The 24,699-nt window shown below is 48.0% G+C and overlaps 1 protein-coding gene across 2 annotated transcripts in view; it reads right to left on the bottom strand.

Annotated features, from left to right (window-relative positions):
* Positions 1-16,868: 16,868 nt before the first annotated feature.
* LOC126533189 (uncharacterized) overlaps positions 16,869-24,699 on the bottom strand; it is a 112,835-nt gene continuing 105,004 nt past the window's right edge. For both annotated transcript variants that reach the window (XM_050180461.2, XM_055071633.2), the window contains one exon: positions 16,869-19,318. In XM_050180461.2, the coding sequence (XP_050036418.1) occupies positions 19,211-19,318 (108 nt within the window). In that variant the 3' untranslated portion in view covers positions 16,869-19,210. The remainder of the gene's footprint in view (positions 19,319-24,699) is intronic.

The raw sequence follows: 24,699 nt of genomic DNA, 5'->3' as shown, positions 1-24,699 counted from the left end.
TCCACGACAATGCCCGTCCCAACGTCGCTGATGTGGTTAGTACAAAACTGGCGAAGTTCAAGTGGGAAACGCTGCAATATGCGCCATACAGCTCAGATCTGTCGCCTTGCGGCTTCCACATTTTGGGGCAACCGGAGAAACAGCTCAAGGGAACCAGATTCGTCTCGGACGATGACGTGAAAGTCAGTTGCAGACGTTTTGAAGCAGCAACCCAAGGAGCTTTATGAGGCGGGAATTACGCGACTCGTTAGTCAATGGGACAAATGTCTAAATGCTCATGGAGGCTACTTTTAAATAAAGTACCCCGTTTGTCATATATTCGCATTGCCTCACTTTCATTTGACTCGCCCTCGTATATTCTGCAGAACTCCTGCTTTTTATACGTGCTCTCTGCTGCGACTATACTTTCGGTGCAATTACTCACGATACAAGACCGGTGACAGCTGCTCCTGCTTAATACAGTGGAACAAATGACAACGTCATTGAGATTTTTCACTGGCCGTTGCATATGTACAAGAATGTAAACAAGGATCTTGAATGACAAAGTTTCATTAACATATTTGTGCTCAACTTGTTCATTTTATGGTCTTTACATTTTTCATATCAGCGGCATGCACTGCTTTGTTGGTATCTAACTGATGTAGTTCTGAAGCTCGTGTGATATTTTATTCACTTATTAAATAGACAAAAACATGCAAGCATTGACATCAGTTATGTTGGGCACAACTTTTGGCACATACGAGTATAATATTTTATGAAAAAATACATATTTTACTTGTATTGACAGTGCGTAGCGTTCAAGAATTCGTTTGCAGCATCTTTTCCAATGGCAATGCAGTTATTATTCATGTATTTGATCCCTAGGCAAATTGTTTAAGAGGAAGCTTTAGCTTGGCCCCACTCCGACGCGGCCTATTCAGATACAAGTAAAACGCAGAAACGCTTTTCTGAGATAACTCCTGAATCGCTCTTAATATAATTTGTTGCATTTGAGAGAGTAAGTTAAATTCTAGTGTCTGTTGGAAGCGGAATTTCGAATTAGGGTCGGAACTTTGTTTAAAATATTTAGAAAAATTCGAAACTTCGAAAAAAATATAAGGACGAAGTTCACAAACTAATAGCTCTGCATCAAAAACAGAGATCGCGGTTCTGTAAACGGCATCCATTACACCATTCAAAGTGGACAAATTCGATATGTCCTTTTGTATCTTACGTGAATTGGTTACTTTATGTACAAGGGTTCTGTAAGAGCCGTATTTCCATAATACTTCATTTTTTGAGGCTCATGTGTAACATATCAAATTTGTGCGCTTCCGCTGTAGATGTACTATAATGTGCAATTCACAGAATTGTGATATCAATTTTCATTGCTGATTTCCAGAGTTGTAACCTTCATTGTGTCATTTTCTGAAAATTTTCGATTTTTGCCACTTTTTAATAAAATATCGACGACCTAAATCGATAATTCGAAACAAGCAGTCACTAGAATATGAGTTTTTCTTTTAAATGCTACATACCTGATCAAATTTGGTGCAGTGGTTGCCGAGAAAAACGAATTCTCTTTCTACATGTATTTAGATAGGAGCATATCCGACCTAATGTTTCCTCTTAGGAGGAGGCCGAGCTTAATATGAGCCCCCCCCGAACGAAATTTCTGGCTACGCCACTGTTTGGGGTGTATATCTGCCACACAGCAATAATCGTCATCTGCCTTGATGCGTTTCTTTTCTTTAATGCTGCGAGCCCGGTACTTTCCAGCAACGAACGGCATGCGCGTTATCAGCATGACCTGCCCGACAGGAAAGTAGCGGGCGCGACGTTTTCAAGAAAGGAAGCGCATCAATAAAACTTGGTGATAGGCTAGTTGGTGATGCATTCTTTAAAACTGAAGGTAGCGCTAAAAAGGACGAACACCTCACGAAAGGAGCTCACGACCTGCTCGCCACCAATAGAAACATCGCCCAGAAGGTCAAAGGAGAAGACCGTGGGAGGTGCCTTCTCGAGGGAGTAGACAGCATCGCAAAGATTGTTCCCGGCCAACACGGCCAGTCGTACCTCGAGACGTGTGTTAGACGGCATTGTCGCGTATTTCAAGGAACACACGCTATCTCTTTTACAAGCGGACAAAGACGGAGGCTTCGTCGTCATGCATGCGGGCATGTACAAGGATAAAGCCTTGCAAGCAGTTGAGAAGAACTTTGTGCGAGTGAAGAAAAGCGATGTGCGTGTAAAAACGAGGTTCATGAACTTCTGTAAAGAGTTGAACCTGACAAAATTAGGCAATGATATCTCCAATTGCGGAGGTAACTCCTTGAATGCTTTCTTCACAGCTAAAACTCACAAACCAGACATCCCTTTTAAGACTATTATTAGTGAGAACGGAACCTGGCAGCAATGTGTCAGCCGCTTTCTACTATGTAAGCTTAAAGGGAAGCTGAAGAGTCTGTCGAATTCAATAAGACGCTCATATACGGATGCGGGAACCTTATAAACCATGAAGGTAAAATTTGGGGGGGGGGGGATTTTTCTCTTAGGAGCGACGCAATTGTCGGTTAAAATTGAGCTGTAGCTCCGCCCCCCGTCGAGCGCCGCGCGCTGCTGCTGACGCTGACGATGCGAGCGGAGACCGGAAACGGCGGCGTAGTGACGTCAACACTGGTGTTCCGCTCCTTCGCAGCCTCCGCGACCGTGCCTGACCGGGCTTATTTCTGCGTGCGTGCCGTCCTAATCTGCTTCGCTCGACCCTACATTCCTTTATTTGTGTGTATATACGAGTGGTAGTTGACGTGCGCAGCATCAATTGAACTTGTAGGCCGATCATGCCGGCGTTCTGTGCAGCCTACGCTTGCACGAACACCAGCGGCCGCGACGATGTTCCGATGTTCCATTAGTTCCTGCAAGACAAGAAGCTTTCAGCTAAGTGGGAGGCTGCTGTGAAGCGAAACAACTTCAAGCGCTCAAGAACAACTGTTGTGCTCTAACCACTTCCGTGACGATTACTACCGGGGTTTATCAATAATGCGTGCTTTGGGTTCTCCTAAAAAGAAAGATAGCACGCTGAACGGAAGGTGCATGTTTATCGCCCACTCTTGACGCAGGTTTCATCGCCAAGCGCCGCGAATTTTCTATTCGCACGTGTGTTGTGAAACAGCCTGCATGCAGTTACCATAACGCAGTGCAAGCGTAAAGTTTGCATGTGTTGGAAAGCCTGCTCACGCCAAGACGCTGCACTCCCACTTCTCTCGCACACATAAGAAGCCGACCATCTCACGTAGCCGACGGAATTCGCCGGTTGCGAGTAGCGCGCGGATGGCGCGCTGATGAAGGTTCTATACTACACGTGCTACAACAGCCGGTAAACATTTCCCGCGTTTAAAACGTCTGTGTAGATTGCCGACAGCTTTGGGGCAGCGCACAAATGCTGAAGATCGCATCACCGCTTACGTATAGGAACATAACACTACAGTTGTTTGCCCGGAAACGTACTCACTGGAACGCTGAATGCAGCTTAGCAAAAAACATACTCGCCAAAGAACATTTCCAACACAAGGAGATGCTAACACTTCGCCTTCGTTCGCGCATTTTGCTTTTTGCTTCTTGGAGAGGCTGGCTCTTCGCAAGCGGCTCGTACATGTAGTATGTACAAGTATGTACGTATGTGTAGTATGTACAAGTATAAACCCCTTAAAAGTGATCTTGCACGCGACAGCAACAGCGCTACAAGCGAGGGGATGGCTGTCGCGTTCACTCGTCGTCTGCAAGCCGAACTCCATGCGAGCGACGGCTTTGAGCGACGACTTCCCGGAATGAGGGCAGCAATATACGCGCCGAAACTAGCGTGACGCATTTTACTGAAGAAGGAGCATAAAATATTTCTGAAGGTCTTGCACTAGGTTCTTATTCTTGCACGTGTAAAATTCAATAGTTTGCTCGTTCTGTGCGACAAACAGCAGTATTTGAGATATGCACATCCAGTTTCGGCTTCGCACAATTGGCTAGTCGCTCATAGCATTTCCGGGCGACGAGCGACGAGTTCTAGATTTCTAGAAACGAGCGATCGAGCGACAACACCGAGCGATTTGTTCAAGCGACGGCCCGTTTTGTCGCTCGAAGCCGTCGCCCGTCACCGTCGTGCGCAAAATCGCTCTCGTAGAGTTTGGACTTAACGCCGAACTCCTCAGGGAAACGCAAGCTCTCGAAAATTTCCATGACCGTCTCAGCAAAACACCACCAAACTACTTTGCACCGTGCTTCGTGTGTAGCGGCAGCAGTAAGTCCGGACGAACACCATTGTTGACGTCACGAGGCGCCCGACCAATCACAGGCGGAAACGAGGCGCGCGAGCTGGGCGTGTCTGCTGCTGCACTTTTCGTCGAAATAAAATATGTTTGCGCTTTCTTTCACTCAATTTCGATGCGATATTCGAATTCAGAGGGTTGAAAACCACGGCGTACTGCTCTTCACTCATTTTTTCTGGAAAACCTTTCAGCTTCCCTTTAAGTCGATAAAAGTGAACGATCGTTCATGACAAAAAAGTCCTGTGTTGCACCTATCTTGTGCGACATCTTTTTAGCTCATGTTGATCGCCTTTTGGATCGAGATCTTATTGGAGGCCCGGTTTTAAAGGTTTTTAGATATGTCGGCGATTTTTCGATCTTTTTAAAAGCTCGTAATGACATTTCTTTTGAAGATTCTGAACGACAGGTCTTAAGTACATTTAACGACCATGGTAAAGGCCTGGCTTTTACCCATGAACTGCCGCAAAATGGCGATATACACTTTTTAGACCTCAGGCTGAGGATAACTAAGGGGCACACCTGTTGGGCGTATTTCCCACGTGCAAAGAAAGAGCTTTTGCCCTATGAATCGTCTCATTCAAAGACCGTGAAAAGAGCAATTGCATCGCTCTGCATGAAATCGGCGCTTCAAAAGTCGTGCCCGCACGAAATGCTTTTTAGCTTTGACAATCAGGTTCACAGGCTTTTGGCCGCAGGCTTCGCTTGCTCGGTCCTTGTAGCAGTCGCTGAAACCCTCCTCAAGAAATTTGGTCCCCGACGAATGAAGGCTGCATCTGAATGCGTGAAGACCAAACCTGAGGTGATGCCCTACATTCATAAGGTTTCACACAACCTCAAAAAAGTGGCCAGCAGGCACAATATGCCGCTTGTTTTTTCTGCGCCAAACAAGTTGGCGAAGCTGTGCCCCCGTATCTGCGGCGAAGGTCAACGCGGTTGCAAAAAGCAGCATGAAGATGTCTTCGTCAGGTGTGCCCTAGGAGTGGCTTACTTTATTCCCCTGTCCTGCGGAAAGTGCTATATCTGGCAGACGGGGCGTTGCCTCAATGACCGCTTAAGGGTACACTCTCAAAACGTAACAAAACAAGACAAATTTACTTGCGAATTTAGTTTCGCATGTGATGGTTTGCGAGTGCGTGCCGCGGTTCAAAGGAGCAAAGGTTCTGGGCAGAAGTGCAAGCGCAAAAGCTAGAGTTTTGCTGGAAGCTTTCCACATACAAAAAAAGGCGGGTCTGTGCATCAGCAATGCTTCAATAAATTTGTACTCAGCTGAGCGCACACTTCTGGAGAGATTTGAAAAATCGTAACATATGGCTTTTCTTCAATTGGTCATGTGCTCACTTCTTGCTGCTTATGTGTTCTTTTTTCACTTCCCGTAACTGTTTGCGATATTGCGATAAAGAAGGCTGGCGCAGTTCGGTTGTGCGCATGTGTTGCGATTCTCTTAAATATTGAACCCTTTTCAAAAAATAAACCAGTTGTCAGTAGCGTTTCTTCGCCGTTGTGTCGTCTTTTCACCGTGTGTTCGTCCTTTTTAGCGCTACCTTCAGTTTTAAAGAAGCGCATCAAGGCAGATGCCGATTATCGTTGTGTGGCAGATATACAGCCCGAAGGGCGCAACCTTTTTTAGAGTGTATGTCATGCTGATAACGCGAATGCCGTTCGTTACTGGGAAGTACCGTGCTCGCAGCGTTAAAGAAAGGAAATGCGGACAAGACAGATGACGTTTAGTGTGGAAAGAGACGACCCAAAGGGTGTAATTTTGTTTCACACTCTTAAAACGGTTGCACCCTTTGGGGTGTCTATTTGTATCACAACAATAATCGTCATCTACCTTGCGTTTCCTTTCTTGAAAACTCGGCGCTCGCTGCTTTCCTGTCGAGAAAGCTCTGTCACGCTGATAACACGCAAGCCGTTCGTGACTGGAAAGTACCGGGCTCGCAGCGTTAACGAAAGGAAACGCGGGCAAGACAGACGACGATTATTGTTGTGGGACAAGATAAGCCCCAAAAGAAGTAAATTTTTCTAGGAGTGTAGAGTGTGTGCACTCTTAAACAAATGTACACCCTTTAGGTCGTATCTTGCCACACAACGATAATCGTCATCTGTCTTGCTTGCGTTTCCTTTCTTGAAAACGTTGCGCTCGCTACTCTCCTGTTGAAAATGCTCTGTCATACTGATAACACGCATTCCTTTCGCGACTTGGAAGTACCGGGCTCGCCGCGTTAAAGAAAGCAAATGTGGACAAGACAGACGACGATTATTGTTGTGTGGCCAGATACGGCCCAAAGGGTGTAATATTGCTTAAGAGTGGTTTTGCAGGATAGTCAGAGCGTCGTTTCGCGCCATGTGCTTCAAGACATGCAACCGAGTGGGTCGTGAAGTCTATAGCCTTTAAGTAGTAGCTTGGAAGTGGCGAGACTAATAGCTATTAGTGGTTTTACTGCGTGTGCTTTGGTATCGGGAATATTGCTTTGGTAGGAAAGTGACAGCGTGGCCGCGTGGTTGAACACGTGCGAAAACGTGTCATACCTTAGGTCTGTGCGGCATTGATTGCTTTTAAAACATTGGTGAGAATTACTTTGCGAGATTTTAAGTATTTAGACCCTGTGCGTATCGTTTTCTTTACTAGAAGGCACATGCTCTGCATTATTATAGTATTTAGTACTATAGCATTTGCATTAAAAAAAGTCGTGCAATACATGGCAAGAAAGCCGGGAAAGCGTGCAGTGTGCGGGGGGGGGTCCCTCAACGCAGATGTGGGGACGGACGAGAATGGAGAGGGAATCGACTCAATCGGCACACACTGTGATGTCGATGCTAGGCTTAACAAGATGGAGGCGTTCCGGAAAGAGCTAGTCAAACAGGTTGAAGAGCTCAAAAATGAACTAAATATGGAGCGTGATGCACAGAAGGTAGTGGAAGAAAGACTTCAAGCAGCCGAGGAAAAGCTGAACAGGGCTGCCATTGTGAACGAGAATGGTCGTGACATTGGAACGCAGTCCCCTGACGTGACAGGAGAGGGAGTGCCAGCAAAGCACGTGGAATGCGTGCAACGTGGGGAGGAGGTAGCTGGAAAGAGCGGCACCTACCTTGAGGCCGCCACACACAAAAAGCAGGAGCGCAGGGCTCGGTGCCCCATGTCAAGTCCGAATCACGCGGAAAAGGACAAAGGGAAGCAGCGAGCGGTAGGAGAGAGTGAAATGGTGATTATCGCCGGCGACTAAAACCTGACTAGGTGCTCACAAGCAATTGTGGAGAGGGTGAAAGGCGATAAAAGAGTGGCGGTAGGGACATATTTCCAGAGAAGACACTGGGTTCTGCCATAGATGGATGGATGAATAACTTTCTTGAGGTCCGTCGGTGCGCACGATTAGTGCGCAGCGGGCCGCTCCCACGTCAGGACAGAGAGGCCATGCCCCTCCGCCGCGTCGCGGGCCCGATGGACCGCCCAGAGCTGTGCTTCAAGGTCCGAGCTGAGTAGAGCTCCGTCCCACTCTTCCTCGGTGGTCCTGGCCCACGGCGCCCGGGGGCAACCCCAGAGCATGTGAGCAAGGCTAGCTATATCTTTAAGTAGAGAAACGCATTGTGAGGGTGCGCGTCCGGAAAGATTTTGTGCAGGAAGGCTGGGCATGGGTAGGTGCCCGTCTGAAGCTGCCTGTACGTGTCTTTTTGTGCTTTATTGAGTTCTTTGTGCGGTAGCGGCATGGTTCTCTTGAGTAACTTATAATGCTGGGTGAGATCGTTGTAAATGACGAGGGGGTCACGCTCGCTCTCCGATCTTGCCGAGAGGGAGTCCCAGCGCTGGATTAAAGGGGGGGGGGGGGCTAAGGGGGCTGCAGCCCAGGGCCTCACCTCGGACAGTAGAAGGGGGCCCATTTATTCTAACCTGCTTAGTATATGGAACCATGGGCAACGGAACTTTGAGCGACATGTATGAAGCGAGAAAACCAGAACGAGCAGACGGGGCCCCCCGCCTAATGTAACAGCATGCGTTTAGCCTGATCATTTGGGGAGAGCTTGTCGAGCTGCCAAAACAGGAATCCCCCGCCACACCGGCGGGGCCTTCTTTCTTACGAAGCGAGGTGCGTTAGCTTGGAAGAGTTTTCGTGGTTTCCTGTCAGTCCGTCTGTCCAGTGCTGTCTGGAGAGGATAGGGCAAGGGGGAAACACCTAGAACATGTAATGTGCGATGAGGACCTAAATCTCCCTTGCCCCTCGTCACCACCACGCCACTCTCCACCTCTCAAATAGTTCCGCCGCTGTCCTTCTCATAGAAAGGATGTGCTGCAGTACCCAACAGTGCCTCCCATTCAACTTTTCTTTACCGTGATGGTAATTTGGGCGGGGGAGGATGAGTCCGATAGCAGATGATGAGTCTGATGGCAGAGTCTGGGTAGGAAAGGAAAGAAGTCGTCACACGTGCTTTTGTCCGCGTGCCGTGGGGCATGGAATGTTCACTCTTCGGGCTAGGGTTGTGGAAGAGTGAAGTTGGAGAGCTGGACACAAAGGCCTGTCTCCAGGGCGCTTTCCTGCCTAGTGACTGAGCACCCTCGCGCGCGCTCGATGGAAAAAGTAGGTCAGACTGGCCGCTGAACTTTCCAGAAAGAAGTAGAAAAAGATAACTCAGAGGCGACGGAGGGCGCGTAACTTCGCACGCGCTAGGAGTCGCCCTCTCCCCTTCGTTCTCGCGCTCGGCGTCGACGGGGCGAAAGAAAAATTGAGAACCTCCCAGAAGAGGCGATTGCTCCTAGCCAATAGGAAGACGAGACCGGAACGGGAGGAGCGTAAACAAACTTGACCACGCTGCGCAATGACGGACGCAAGGCATTGGGGCCCCCGAGCGCTAGTGTGCCCCAACACTTTGCGTCCATTCCCCTAATCTGAGCTTCCTATTGCGTACACCAACTGTGACAATGCTGCAGCATAGAGCAATGGAATGGGGGAATGAGAGTGGCGACAACGTTGCAGCAATGACGACGGGTAGGGGAAGAGTGGGAATGAGTGGTCACAATGCTGCAGCAATGTAAACGGGTAGGGAGAGGGGGAATGGGTGTGGCGACAACGCTGCAGCAGTGAAGACGAGTAGGGGGAGAGGGGCAATGAGATTGGCAACGTTGCAGCAAAGAAGGCGGGTAGGGAGAATGAGAGTGGTGAAAGCGTTGCAGCAATGGAGAGGGTTACGGGGAATGAGTGGCGACAATGCTGCAGCAATGAATATGGGTAGGGGGAATGAGTGGCGACAACGCTGGAGCAATGGAGATGGGCATAGGGGATAGTGGCGACGTTGCAGCAATGGAGATGGGTAGGGGCAATGAGAGTGGCGACAATGCTCCAGCAGTGTAAACGGGTAGGGGAGAGGGGGATTGTAAGTGGCGACAACGCTGCAGCAATGGAGACGGGTAGGTGGATAGCGGAGAGTGGCGACAATGCTGCAGCAATGAATACGGGTAGGGGGAATGAGTGGCAACAACGCTGGAGCAACGGAGATGGGTAGGGGGATGGGGGATAGTGGCGACGTTGCAGCAATGGAGGCGGGTAGGGGATAGGGGGAATGAGAATGGCGACAATGCTGCAGCAATGGAGATGGGTAGGGGGAGAGGGGAAATGGGTGTCGCGACAGCGTTTTTGCATGTGGCCTGCACTTCTGTGGTTATAAAGTCACCTGTTGGAGGTGCCGGCACGGCTGCAGCAGATGCATGGGAGGTGCGGTGACCACAGCGGCGCTCGTGTTGGCAGCGCGTGGTGCCGTATGAAAAAAATGTATTTCATAATGTATGCAGCCTAAACAGCTTTGCTGGTAATCCGTCATATGGATGTTGCAGCCCCACAAATTTTATGTACCTGAGCAGAACAAACTGATGAACCATAGCCGATATTGTAATACGTGATGTGTAGCACAAAAGGGGCACGAAAGTGTCATGACAACACAAGAGTAATCTTCATCTTCTATTTCGTCTTATGCGCTGTTTTTGCTACGCATTACATTTATGTCTAAGGTTTAGTCTTCCTACGAGAAATCAGGCAGCTAGTCTTTTGAAGTTGCATATGGCTGCAAATACATGAAACGTTAGACTCCCTGTGCACAGCAAACAGTGATGCGTGCCTGCGTTGAGCTGCATGAGATACATAGTAAGGTTTGTTACAGTGCAACCCAAGACAAGAACAGAAGCTGTTCCTTCTGTTGTCCTTGTCTTGGGTTGCGCTGTAAAATTAACCTTACTATGAATCCCAACCAACTGGCCCAACTTGCCGTTCTGCTGCATGAGATCTCCCCCATTCCCCAAATCCACAAGAGATAAACATGGTCTAGCCTCGAAAGAAAAACAGGTGAGAAACAATTTGCCTGAAAATGTGGTGGACTAATTCTAGGCCACCACATTCAAGGGATCCGACTCAGTCTTCAGTAGTTTCTACTTTAGAAAGTATTCAAAACTGCGTTGCACACTTTGGCTGATCTAATTATATATGCAAGTATCTCTTCAATGAAATGAACTCCTAACTTACCTGCATCTCTCGTCATGCCACAGAGGTTCCCGTCTCTCCCTTTTTCACAAGCTTTTCCATTTGAACCCCCTTTTAAAAGAAACCCTTCTTGCCCCTCGGCCTCATATTTCAGCCCGCAGTCACCACAGCCTTAAACTCGGGGTGCCATTGTGCTGTACAAACCGGTACAGTGACTCATTCATCCCTAGGACAAGCACGGACTGGAATCGCCTTCCCGTATCAATCGCACTCATCACTGACTCTACCAACTTCAAGACTGCTGTTCAGAATGCATTTTGACAATATTGTGAGCATTATATTACCCCTTCATCTTCTTCATCTGTATATATTCATCATCATGGCCAGCGTCATCTTCTTCAGCGCGCGAGCTGCGAAATAAACAGTTGATCGAGGCTTAACAGCTGTCTCGCAAGTGGTGGAGGCTGCTTTCGATCCCTTGGTCCTCTACACCTTCCGAGTTTCCCTGGAGCTTTGTTCAGGCCGTCGCTCGCTCCACCTTTCCGCCAGCATGCCCCAAGAAGATCCTCCAGGAGCCTCCGGCGTCACCGTCTCTGCCCCACCGGCCGTGCCTTCATGGACCGTCAGCACGCGGCAGCGCGATCCCACCATGTTTGCTGGCCTTCGTAGTGACGACGTTGATGACTGGCTGGACAATTATGACCGCGTGAGTGAGTCTAACCGGTGGGATGACATGCACAAGCTTCGCAACGTCGCATTCTAACTCACTGACGTTGCCAGGACTTGGTTTCTCAACCACGAGAGCACCTTGCCTGGCTGGGCGGCATTCAAACACCAGCATCGGCAGATTTTTGGCGCGCCCAACGTTCGCTCGGAGGTCGCCAAGAAAAAGCTTGAAGGATGCACGCAACTTCCCGGGGAAACATACACCTCTTATATCGAGGACGTCCTTGCCCTTTGTCGCCGTGTTGACGCCACAATGACGGAATCTGATCGTATTCGTCGCATCCTAAAGGGCATTGCCCACGTCGCGTTCAACGCACTGGCGATCAAGAATCCAAATACCGTAAACGATGTGATCGCGACTTTCCAACACCTGGACGCACTGCAGGCCATCCGTTTACAACCTGTCGCCGGTGACGCGCCTCTTTCGTCGAATACCGACCTGCGTCTGCTGATTCGCACACTCATACGCGAAGAGCTCCAAGCGTGTGGCCTGCTCAGTCCTCCCGTTCTCAAGCCTCAGCCTTCGGTTCCTGGCCTGCACGACATCAAAGAGGAGCTGTCCTCCATGACCTGCGCTGCGAGCTGTGGCCCTCCTTCGCCATCCACCTCGCATGCTCAGGTTGCGGCTATGCAACCAGTGTTCGTTCGGACAGCGCCTCCTGCTCCTGCTACTGGCCCTAACAATCTGGCGACCCTACCACCCCGTCCGCCTGCCACAGGATTTTACACTAACCGGCCTAAGCCCCGCCCCATTTGTTATTATTGCGGTATTTGGGGGCACATGTCGCGTTTTTGCCGAAGACGACAACAGGACGAACGCCGTGGCTACGATATTTATGAGAGACCCGTTGCTTCCTCCGAGTACTTACCAGCGCGGTTCTCCCCACGCTCACTTTCTCCACTTCCCGAGGCGCCTCGCAACTACTGTCCAGGTCGCCGCTACTCGCCCTCCCCTCTCCGACGCTCGACATCACCCCTGCAACCGGCCACCCGCACTCCCGACTACCGTTCGGAAAACTAGATGGTGCAGTTTTTGGAGGGAAAGCTGCATGGCTCGCACAGACTACAATTCCTCCAGCGTGCCTGGCCAATACTTTATTCGTGTGTGTAGAAGGTGTACAAGTCCTAGCATCGCTCGATACGGGAGCAGCAATTTCCATTATTCACGCTGGCTTGTGCGCTCGTCTACGCAAAGTTACTACACCTTACAGTGGAGCTCTTCTTCGTGGTGCAAATAACGTTGCGATTCGGCCATCGGCGCAATGCACCGTTAGAGTTTCGATCGACGGGATACGCCACCATATCCAGTTCGCAGTGTTGACTTCCTGTGCTCACATGCTTATAATAGGGTGGGACTTTCTCTCTTCGGCGTCTGCTTTCATCTCGTGCCGTCACCGCCTCGTTAACTTGACAGAGACTGACAATTCCGACGACGTGCACGAACCGCGTCTTGAATTACGAACTGCTGGCGATTGTATGGTGCCCCCTGGCCGCGAACAACTCCTTGTAGTTAACTTTGACATCACCGATGGTGACATTTTAGTTGTACTGCCAGCCCGTTGCTTATCCAAAGGGATTGCTCAGGCACCCAGCCTTGTTCGCTTTACCAATGGCACGGCCACTTCGGCTGTACTCAACACAACCAATGAGCCAGTTCTACTTTCTAAAGGCGCCGCTCTCATGTGTGTCTTGGACACACAGCCTGTCTCTGTGCTTACCTCGACTACTGCTGTTTCACGACCACCCACAGCTATGGATCCGGTCCCTGCTTCTGTTCTCGCTAGTACCATCAGCTCCGATTTAATGCCACAGCAGACGGGGGAGTTACTGGCGTTGTTATCTAAGCATAAAGACTCCTTCAACATACACTCTCCTCTTCTGGGACAGACTTCTGCGACGGTTCATCGCATACACACAGATGGAACTTCCATTGTGCGGCAGCGGCCATATCGCGTTTCTTCTGCTGAACGCCAGATCATCGATATCCCCGTTGGCAACAGGCTGAAACGTAGCATAATCTGCCCATCCTCAAGCCCTTGGTCGTCACCTGTCGTTTTGGTGCATAAGAAAGACTGCTCAGTGCGATTTTGCATAGACTACCGTGCCTTGAACAATATAACCCGCAAAGATGTATATCCACTGCCCCGAATCGATGATGCGTTAGATTCATTACAAGGTGCGGAGTATTTCTCCAGCCTTGATCTACGCTCCCGATACTGGCAGATACCCATGCAGGAAGCAGACAAGGAGAAAACCGCCTTTGCCACACCCGATGGACTTTATGAATTTAATTTAATGCCGTTCGGCCTGTGTAATGCTCCCGCCACATTTGAGGGGATGATTGACACCTTACTACAAGGCCTAAAGTGGAAGACTTGCTTATGCTACCTTGACGACATCATATTTTTGTCGACCTTCCATCAGCACTTGCAGCGCCTCGACGAAGTCCTGACATGCCTCTCAGCTGCTGGCCTTCAGCTGAATACAAAAAAGTGCCACTTCGCCAGCAAAGCCATTAAAGTGCTCGGACATCTTGTCAGCAAGGAGGGCCTTCGACCCGACCCCGACAAGATTACCGTAGTCCTCCGCTTCCCCAGGCCTCAACGAGCCGAAGACTTGTGTAGCTTCCTTGGCCTAGCTTCGTATTTCCGCCGCTTCACACCTAACTTTGCCACCACTACGGCGCTGCTCCATCAACTCCTTCCTTCTGGAGCTCCCTACGTATGGTCGGACGAATGCCAAACTGCTTTTGACGCCCTCAAGCGTGCCCTCACGTACGAACCTGTGCTTTGCCATTTCGACAACACCGCACCCACTATTCTACATACTGACGCCAGCGGACACGGTATCGGCGCTGTTCTTCTGCAACGTCAGCAAAATTCTGAAGAATGTGTGGTTGCATATGCAAGTCGCACGCTAACAGCTGCAGAGAAAAATTATACGATTATCAAGCAAGAGTGTCTCGTCGTTGTTTGGTCTGTCCAAAAATTTCGGCCTTATCTGCACGGCCGCCACTTTACGGTCGTTACTGACCACCACGCCTTGTGCTGGTTGGCGACGCTAAAGAATTTAGCGAGACGTCTCAGCCATTGGATACTTCGTTTACAAGAATACGACTTCGACGTCACCTACAAGTCTGGAAAGAAACACCAGGATGCCGATGCTCTCTCTCGTTGCCCCCTACCACAGTCTTCAAACGCTGCTTGCTTACCACCTATCGTGAGCAAACCGCAGGGCGCATCGCCTGCATTCCCTTCGCTCGCTGCTCTCGACCGGCTCCCATCCAGCCATTCTCATACGTTTGCCTCTAGCCAACGTAATGACTCCTACAGCCACTCCGTTATGGAACGCATTAGCGGATCATCTCGCACACCTAACGCTCGGCTCCGTCGGCAGTTGAAGAGCTTCAAGATCGAAAATTCGATATTATACCAATATGTGTTTCATACTGAAGGACACCGTTGGGTTCCTGTCATTCCCCGATCACTTTGGGGCCAGATATTGGAGACCTTTCGCGACGATCCCACTGCCGGTCACTTTGGTTTCCATAAAACCTATGAGGAAATTCGCAGCCGCTTCTCTTGGCCTGGACTTGCAACCAGTGTGGCGAAATACGTGGCTTCCTGTTCGCTCTGCCAACACCGCAAACGACTGACCTTACCTCCAGCTGGACTGCTCCAACCTGTCCCATGTCCTGAAGCTCCTTTCGCAGTCATTGGTATCGACCTCTATGGACCGCTACCCTTAACCAATGGCGGTAAACGATGGATTGTCATAGCTGTAGACCACTTGACAAGGTACGCTGAAACAGCTGCACTATCTTCGGGATCCGCAGAGGAGGTTGCAATCTTTTTCTTGGAAGCCATATTTTTACGGCATGGAGCCCCACGTGTCCTTTTGAGTGACCGCGGCAGGACCTTTCTCTCTAAACTTCTCGACGATGTTCTCCGTGCCTCCAATACCATCCATAATACGACTTCCAGCTACCACCCTCAAAGTAATGGTCTCACAGAGCGCTTTCATCGCACGCTGTCCGACATGATATCTTGTACATCAACCCTGACCACACCGATTGGGATGTCATTCTACCATTTGTCACTTTCGCATACAACACGGCCGTCCAACGCACTACAAGGTACTTGCCCTCTTTCCTTGTGTATGGTCGCCAACCGCTCACCATCCCCGACGTTTCTTTATTCGATGGCCCCGTGCCTTCGTCCGCATCAGTGTGTGGGCAGTTATTTTCGCACATTGCCCGGTGTTGCGAACGTGCCCTCCTCAACACTGACGCCAGTCAGCAAGACCGCAAAATTCGCTATGATGGATCTCACCGTGTCGTTTCCTTCCACCCTGGAGACGAAGTGTTACTGTGGACCCCAGTTCACGCTCCTGGATTGTGCGAGAAATTTCAGTACCGTTTTATCGGACCCTACATTGTTCGGGAACAGACTTCGCCAGTGAACTATCGTGTCACTCCAGTTGTTCCGCCTTTGGACGGCCGCTGCCGTGCCACAGAGATTATGCATGTTTCGCGTTTAAAGCCTTTCATACGGCGTTTCCCGCCATTACCAGCAGCCAGGTTGGCCGCTTCCACACGCGGGGGAAATTGTGTGAGCATTACATTACCCCTTCATCTTCATCTGTATGTATTCATCATCATGGCCAGTGTCTTCTTCAGTGCGCGAGCTGCGAAATAAACTGTTGGAGGCTTAACAGCTGTCTCGCAATATTTTTTGTTAATACTTTTTGTTTGTATTTTTACTGCATTACTTTTTTCGACTCCACTCCTTTCTGTAACGCCTTCGGGCCTTGAAAGTATGTGAAACAAATAAATAAACAGATTATCACTGCATCGATTCACAACTCGAGCTCCAAATAAATGTCACAAATACACGATGCAGTGCCTGAATGCAAGGTCTTGAGCATTGCAGTATACTTGCAGCACATACATGAGACGGGAAACTAAGAGCACTTCAGCATGACAGCTGAACATTGACAAATTCTGCCGTAACCACGAATTTTCTTTACGTTGCATTTTTCCAACTCCTCCCAATCAATGAGTATTGATATTTCGATACTGTGAGAAAGGTACTCCCAACCAGCACAATTTTTTTTTTTATCATTCTATGCCTGCATAGTGCAACGACATTGTGGCCCATAGACCAAACCAAAACCTGAGGCTGTGGCCCCGTTATGGCAGCATAGGACAGAATATTTCCTAACATAGCTATCTACAATTCTCTAAAACGGCAAGCAGTCATAATCAGAGAGTACAGAAGCTTTTAAAGTACATGCAGGCAAAGCTTTCATTAGGTCAGGCAGCTATGAAACTACCACTACAGACAAAATACCAGAACACCTGCTTCCAGACAGACACTATCAGTTTCCATGGTTGAGAATAAAGCTTTAATGACAGTATGGCATGAATAAATTTCCTGCGTTTCCTGTATCAATGAAAAACGAAAAAAAAAAAGCATGCAAAGTTATGCAAGACAGAGCTGAGACAGACAGACAGACAGACAGAGAATACATCTGTGGGAATGTATATGGTAACTGAAGACGCAATAGCAATGGCCACACAACATGCTTTGAGTTGCATGGAGCTACACTGCACTTTCTGCGACGCTCATTTGTATGGCCGTGACATAAAAATCTACAGAGAAAGCTAAGCATATCTTTTTTTCTCCCTTTGCAGCTTTTCAAACATAACAGCTGGCGTAATGTGCAAGTAAGTCGCGCTTAGCAGACATCCCACACTGGGAAAAGGTGTTAGCACAACCAGAAACCATTACCTGACGGGAGTGCCCGTTAAATGCACAAACTGACAAATTCACCTTTTGAGTAAAGCTTGGAAAAAGTTTGAACAGAAGTCGTACCATTTTCTCAACATTGACGCTTGTGGAAGTCTTTGCATGCAAAACAAAAGGTTGTGGTGTGGAGGCGGACTTATTGCTCCTTTCTATAATCTCTCTCTGTACAGCAAAGCTCACCCACAAGAAAAACAACATGCGGAAATAGGAATATCTGACTAATATACGTACAAGACCTATCTCTCAATCAGGCTTGCTTACTATTGTCCAGGTACTTAATTCAGTACACAGTTCCAAAGAGGTTCCATTGTACAATTATGCCTGAATCAAAGCAGAACACAGGGTTACACAAGAGTACAAGAACTTTTGTGAAACAAGAATGCAGCTTTTATGTAATCTGTTGGTGCTACAAGCAAACACCACGTTTCTGAGGAGCAAAATTTGCTCAAACTGGCATTTCTTCTGTCATAGCACCGAAAAAATAAAATGAGAGAGGAAGGCTTCATGACATGTATGCAACATTACTACAAGCTCATAAATATGAGCTTCTGGAGGACAACAAAACATAAAACAAACAACAAGCTCACATCTAGTGGCAAACGATGCAGTTAGCTAGACTATGACACAGTGGACAAGCTGCTTAATAAAAGAAGATGGACAGGTAATCGTACGCGTGTGTAGTGTAAAAAATATTTTTATCACAGATACACAACTTAAAAAAAGGCAAAGCCTGCTGGCACTGTAGTTTGACCTTGAAGTATATAATACATATATACTGCATGTGTGAAATAAGAGGAGGATTGGAGGGACAAAAATGCACACCTAAATATTCACAAGGAGACTTAAACCTACTGCAGCCTAAGCACTGTGGCTTTGTTCTGTTAGTAAAGTACTTCTACACGACTAGGTTTGTAACAAGAGTACATTTAAGCAGCCATTTTGAGACAAGCCTTCACCTGCCATTTGAATTTCATTGTCACACATACACTGTGAATGCACGTGCTTATCTCTAAATATGAGAAACTACGAAAAAAGAAAAAATGAAATGATGCCTTCAAGGTAAGAAAGGAATAAGACAACTCTCAATGTACTGAGGCAGAACTATTTTGTGCTCACAAAACGGCTCCAGTCTTGTGGCAGAGCAAAAGGAAACAGCTGCAAGCAGATAATTGTTTGTACAGTATGAAATAGTCGGCAAGCCTGTGCCAATCTGATTGAAAGTTAAGATACACTAAGTAATATAAGGTTTTGTTGATTAACAGCACACCTTATAACATCCTGGAACTTATGTTTTTCTTTTAACAATCTCTATTTTGAGAATGCTTCCTTGGTGCAGAATACAGGCAAAAGTCTCATCACAGGGTCTCAAAAACTCAAAGCCTTATTCGAAATTAGCACAGCTCATGCAAACTGCGGCCGTAAATAGCTGATGTACTGAGCACGAAGAATGATTGAAGGAAGCATTTAAAAACAAAGATATGGAACTCCGAAAGTGTTTTTTACTTCGTTGTAGCGCAGCCCAACAAGCCCATATAACTATCCTCTAAAAGTGAGCATGCACCAGTTTTTCTTTTTAATTTTTATGGGGGTCTTTTACGAGACCTTGCAAAAAAAAAAAAAAAAATTTTTGAGAACAGCACCACAGTTTATGCACAGACCTTCCCTACTTCACTGTGGCCACGTCAAAGAAGAAAGCCTCTCCAATTAGGCTGCCACCTTCTACTTTTGATGCATCTGCCAGCGTTGATTCTTTTATTCGTAACACCTTTTTTTCTCCCTGTCCACGCGTAGCCAGACAGGTGATAATCAGTGCTTTTCTGCAATGACGGGGGACTCAAAAACAGAAAAAGGAATACGGAAGGTAGGGACGACAACTGTTTGGTAGGTGAGTGGTGGACTCTCCACTCTCTTTTTCTCAGGCACGTCGCGTTGGCTGTGCGGCACCATTTCCTCCGGGCACCATCTGTGGTACAGGTGCAACGGGCACCCCTCGCACCGCCTCTTCGTACGTTGGTGGCGGCTCCTGAAGAAGGAAAGGATAGTTCAGAAAAGTAATTATAGACCAGAATTCGCAGTGCTTCTAAGCCACATTTTTTGCTGGTAAATGCGGGAAATGGCTAAAAAAGTGAAATAACAATTGCGACAACGCCGAGTCTGTTTTTATTGTATGCATGTTGCCAATGTTCATCAAATTGTGTCGACAAACACAAGTACTTCAAAATCTCGACAAATGAAATATCCAGACATCGTCATAGCCAGTACATCACACCCCCTCAAGTCAGAAATGACTGTTTTAGGTACAGGTTTGTCCCGAGAGGTATTACGGAATGGAATGCGCTCCCCGACCCTGTCATGTCGGCCTCATGTGTTGAGGAATTTTTACATTGTGTACACGTTATTCTTTTTGCCACTAACTAATGTGTATATCATAACTTTGCCAAAGGTGTATCTGTTCATTTTTGTTTCTTATTTTTTTGGGGGAATTTGTAAGGTGCATAGAATCTAAACTGATTCGCGTCCCTGCTGAGACGTCTGCAGTTGTTCATTTGCTTGCTTTTTGTTGTCATACTGTATCCTTGTATCTGTTTGTATCTTCCACTCCTGTAATGGCCCTTTATGGGCCGAGAGTATTATTAAATAAAAAATAATAAAAAATTAGCATCTCAGCGTGGGCTACGCTGACAGCTGGAGACTGTGTTCAAGATTTGGTGCACTTGGTCTGAGAGGGTATGCAAGAATAACATACTGTGGTCTATATTCAGTCACGGCCTAAGAATGCAGATGCCAATACACTCTGTCCAACAATCATTTCCGCGACATCAAGGTAGACACAAACTTCTTTCAATGTTGCTACATCACAAGAACTATCTATTGGAGGTGTAGAGAGCTGTAAGGTTTGTGGGTGTACCTTCTACTGCATTCCTAAGTTGTCACAGAGTACTAGTAACAGACTGCTAACAGGTGGTGCCACCTTGCGGAACCGCCGAATGGCCAGGTGTGACCACCAGATGACCCGAAGACTTGTCACCACTGTGCGTGGCATGTTTTCATCAATTCAGTTGTGTTGCATGTGAAAATGCTGTGTTCTACCAAGTCCAGGCAAATGTGCTGTGTTGTAGGTTGTGCGAACATCCCTGTGGACGCTGCAAATGCACCCGACTCAGTGCATCTCCACAGATTCCCAGCCTGGGCCCACTTTGTCCGTAGGCAGAGGCAAGTGCACACGTCTAACCCCACAGGTTATGTTGTTTAGTAAGAATTGGTGATCACCTTGCAGATGCTATGTGTAAGCTTCCTCTGCTTCACGCTTTTCAGGTGCAAAAGCACTGGTGACTAGGAACCCAGTTTGTACATACCTTTGTAGCTGTCACTAAGTCGGCGATTGCAAGTCTTATAAGTCATGCAGACCGAGCTACAATCAGATATATTTTCCGGCTGTGTATAAGAAGCCTTCTAGCTAACTGTCTCAATTGTTTTAATCGGTCGGTTTCTTGTGGAGGAACTGCAGCAATACAGATATGTTACATTGCAAATCTTCTTCTGGCGACCGTTCTTTGCCAGCTATCAATAAAGTTGTCATTCGGCAGATGTGCCTACAAGTATCGGAACATTTTTTAATGTTGTTGCGGGTCTTGTGTAGCAGTGCCAATATTGTCAAATTGTGGTGTTTTGAAACTTATTTTTGCGTTTGAATCAAGCACATCACTGACATATGATGTATCAACATAATGTTATGAGAAAAAGAGAAGCACGAAATATATGTACAGAATATTTACAAATACTGTAACAGCTGACAAGGTGGTAGTTTGCTTGTGAAGTCCAAGACCGTCCTCTCCTTAGGACTAATCTTAAATGACTTACTCATCAGCCTGTCACATGATCCCTGGTGACTGAAGCACTGACCCGGTGCTGTTTATGAGGCAGTCGAATAAAACAGCTTAGGATGCGCGACGTTGACTACATTGGAGCAAGGCTGAGCCCCAGTGGGGTCAAGAGGGGGGATTTCGTACATGACATCATTTACTTGATGCAAGATGTGGTTAAGGGCCGTAGTAGTGTGAAAGTAACTTCTCTGAGAGGCCGCTCTGTGGTAACGGTGACCAAAGGAGAACCAAGGCGTGCCCGGTGCGTGTAGTGGGTGTCACAATGGCAGGTATCACATAAACGCTGCCGATTTTCTTGCAAGTCCACAAATTGACATCAGGCAATATAGTGTGCCTGTTGTGCCTTGAGTATGGCTTTCCAGGTGTACTATGCTGTGGACTTCAGACTAGCAAGCTGAATGGTGTTGAAAGGTAGCGTAGGATCGCGGCCAAGCATGAGGAAGTGAGAGAAACTTGCGATATTGTGGCGAGGAGAATTATAGGCAAAAGTAACAAAAGGCAATGCAACATCCCACCCCCGATGGTCAGTGGAGACATACATGGAAAGCATGTTAGTAAGGATTCAGCTGAGATGCTCAGCTAGGCTATTTGTTTGTGGGTCATAAGCAGTAGCAACTTCGTGTTTAGTTGCGCAAGAGTGTAGAACATCATTCCCAAGTTTAGAAAGAAAGGAGCGGCCTCGCTTGGGGAGGAGCAGTCAAGGGGCACTGTGGTGAATGACGACATTCTCTAGAAAGAAGTCTGCGACATCAGTTTCACAGCTTGTCAGAAGAGCTCGTGTGATTGCATATCAAGTGGTGTAGTCTGTTGCTACACCCAAAACAGATGAAGGAAAAGGGCCTAAAAGATCAACACCTATACGAAAGAATGGTTCTGATGGTATGTCAAGTGGTTGAAGGCGGCCAGCAGGGAGTGTGCTTGGCTTTTCTTGTCGTTGACAAAGGTCACATGTGGCAATATAACAGTCGATGTCACAGTAAAAGCCAGACCAAAAGCAGCACCAACGAATGTGGTTATAAGTCCGTGACAGGCCAAGGTGACTGGCAGTCAGCACGTTATGAAACTGGGTGAGAACGGTCTGACGCAGATGAGCAGGCACAACGAAGAGTCGGTCAGGGCCACGGTGTTAGAAATAGGTTAGGTGGAGTGGTGACACGTCAAACGAAGTGAGAATCCAGCACCAGTTTCTTTTCTTGCCGAAAGGTGGCACCACATGTGTCGGGGCTCTCCTGGCTATGCCCAGAGGCTCATGTGATCTGGTTCTTGGGTGTGTTTAAAGCAATCATAGGGGCTTGTGAAGAAAGTGTGGTCGTGCTATATCGTGCACATACGTTAAGGATGAATTCTTCAAAAAGTTCCATTTATTTTTATTTATTCAACATACTCACAGGCTCCAAATAGGAGTATTGTGTGAGGGGAGCATGTACTTCCGACTGATCTTTATTTGCAGACAAGCATAATATATATCTGCGGGAAACAGGAAAACACAAAGAAAAGAGGGGGATATGCAGAACCAGCACATCACTGATGAGTCAAATCACTTCACGTGCCCACAACTGCCCTGCGCACGGCCAGGTTATCTCGCTCAGGTCGTGACACAGCAATGCTTACGCAGCGGTCACCTAGATTGTGAATGTACTCTGCTTCTATTATTTCTCGGGTTACTTGTCTCCGTCCTTCCTTTCCTGCTTTCATGTGCTACGCAAACACTGCCGTTATGAACCATGACCAACTCGCCCAAGCCTCTACCCTTGTACACCATAAAGGGTCAGGTGCGTGCTGACTGGTCAAGTTCGATTTATCTGGTGAAGGCCAATTTTAGGATAGAAATAGCAAAAGTTTAGGTCCATAGGAATACAGTGCTACCAGTTGGGATCGAATTAACTGAAAAATTTAAATTACTGTAGTCCAATTACCAGACGTCTACTATTGACATGTGCATACAATATTGTCACGTGGTGGTGACGTTAAGAACACAGTAGCGATACTGTGAAAGGCAAAAACTAACTTTTATTGGGCGAACCTGTGCCCACAAGAACAGGCTACACTTATAGCACGACGATAGCGGCGAACAAGGTTGGCGATCGTCGGAAATCTGATCAGCGGGTCAAGCGTGTCGGCTTTTATACAGCAGTCATCGAATGTTCCAGACTATTCCTTTGGACCCGCGTGCCTTCCACAAAGTTCTACACCATTCGCGTCACGCGATGAAATCAGATAACACAAGGTTCTGCGACAACAGACAGCCGGATGGAAGCATCGATAACTTTCCAGAAAATTCGGATACATGCAGGCGCATCCAGCGCTGTGCGATTACATTTGTTAGGCGGCGAAACGTGGTCGCCCGATAAAGATAAGTACAAGCGTCAATACCCCCTCTTAAAAAGCATCGTCCCGATGCTACAAATATAAGAGAGCAAAACACAAAAGGACACTTATTAAACATAAGTAACAAAACAACGAAAAGAAAGTAAGTCCAAAGGTCAGTTACGCGAAGTCCCAAAGTTCGTTATCACTGGTAGTACGGCTTGAGTCGCACAACGTGGACTATTTCAGGTCGTGAGCGGCGCCGCTGTGATAGCGAAATGCCGTCTGGCACGACCTCATAGTCCAGTGCCCCAACACGTCGGATGATCTTGTACGGTCCGAAATAGCGACGCAAAAGCTTCTTGCTCAGTCCTCGTCGGCGTATAGGGGTCCAAACCCAAACACGGTCACCGGGCTGGTACTCGACGAAGCGTCGTCGGAGGTTGTAATGTCGGCTGTCAGTACGCTGCTGGTTCTTGATCCGTAGGCGGGCGAGTTGTCGAGCGTCTTCGGCGCGCTGGAGAAAGGTCGCGACGTCAAGATTCTCTTCGTCCGTGACGTGCGGCAGCATGGCGTCGAGCGTCGTCGTCGGGTTCCTGCCGTAAACCAGCTTAAACGGCGTGATCTGTGTTGTTTCTTGCACCGCCGTGTTGTAAGCGAAGGTTACATACGGCAGGACCGCGTCCCACGTCTTGTGCTCGACGTCGACGTACATTGCTAGCATGTCGGCGAGGGTCTTGTTCAGGCGCTCCGTGAGACCATTCGTCTGCGGATGGTAGGCAGTTGTCCTCCTGTGGCTTGTCTGGCTGTACTGCAGAATGGCTTGGGTGAGCTCTGCTGTAAAAGCCGTTCCTCTGTCGGTGATGAGGACATCTGGGGCACCATGTCGCAGCAGGATGTTCTCGACGAAAAATTTCGCCACTTCGGCTGCGCTGCCTTTCGGTAGAGCTTTGGTTTCAGCAAAGCGGGTGAGATAGTCCGTCGCCACGACGATCCACTTATTCCCGGATGTTGACATCGGAAACGGCCCCAACAAATCCATCCCAATCTGCTGGAATGGTCGAAGAGGAGGTTCGATCGGCTGTAGTAATCCTGCTGGCCTTGTCGGTGGTGTCTTGCGTCGTTGACAGTCTCGGCATGTCTTGACGTAACGGGCGACGTCGGTGGTCAGACGCGGCCAGTAATACCTTTCCTGTATTCTCGATAGCGTCCG

The sequence above is a fragment of the Dermacentor andersoni genome, chromosome 7, assembly GCF_023375885.2.
Source record: "Dermacentor andersoni chromosome 7, qqDerAnde1_hic_scaffold, whole genome shotgun sequence".
Classification (NCBI taxonomy): domain Eukaryota; kingdom Metazoa; phylum Arthropoda; class Arachnida; order Ixodida; family Ixodidae; genus Dermacentor; species Dermacentor andersoni.
This window is presented reverse-complemented; position numbering and strand designations above follow the sequence as displayed.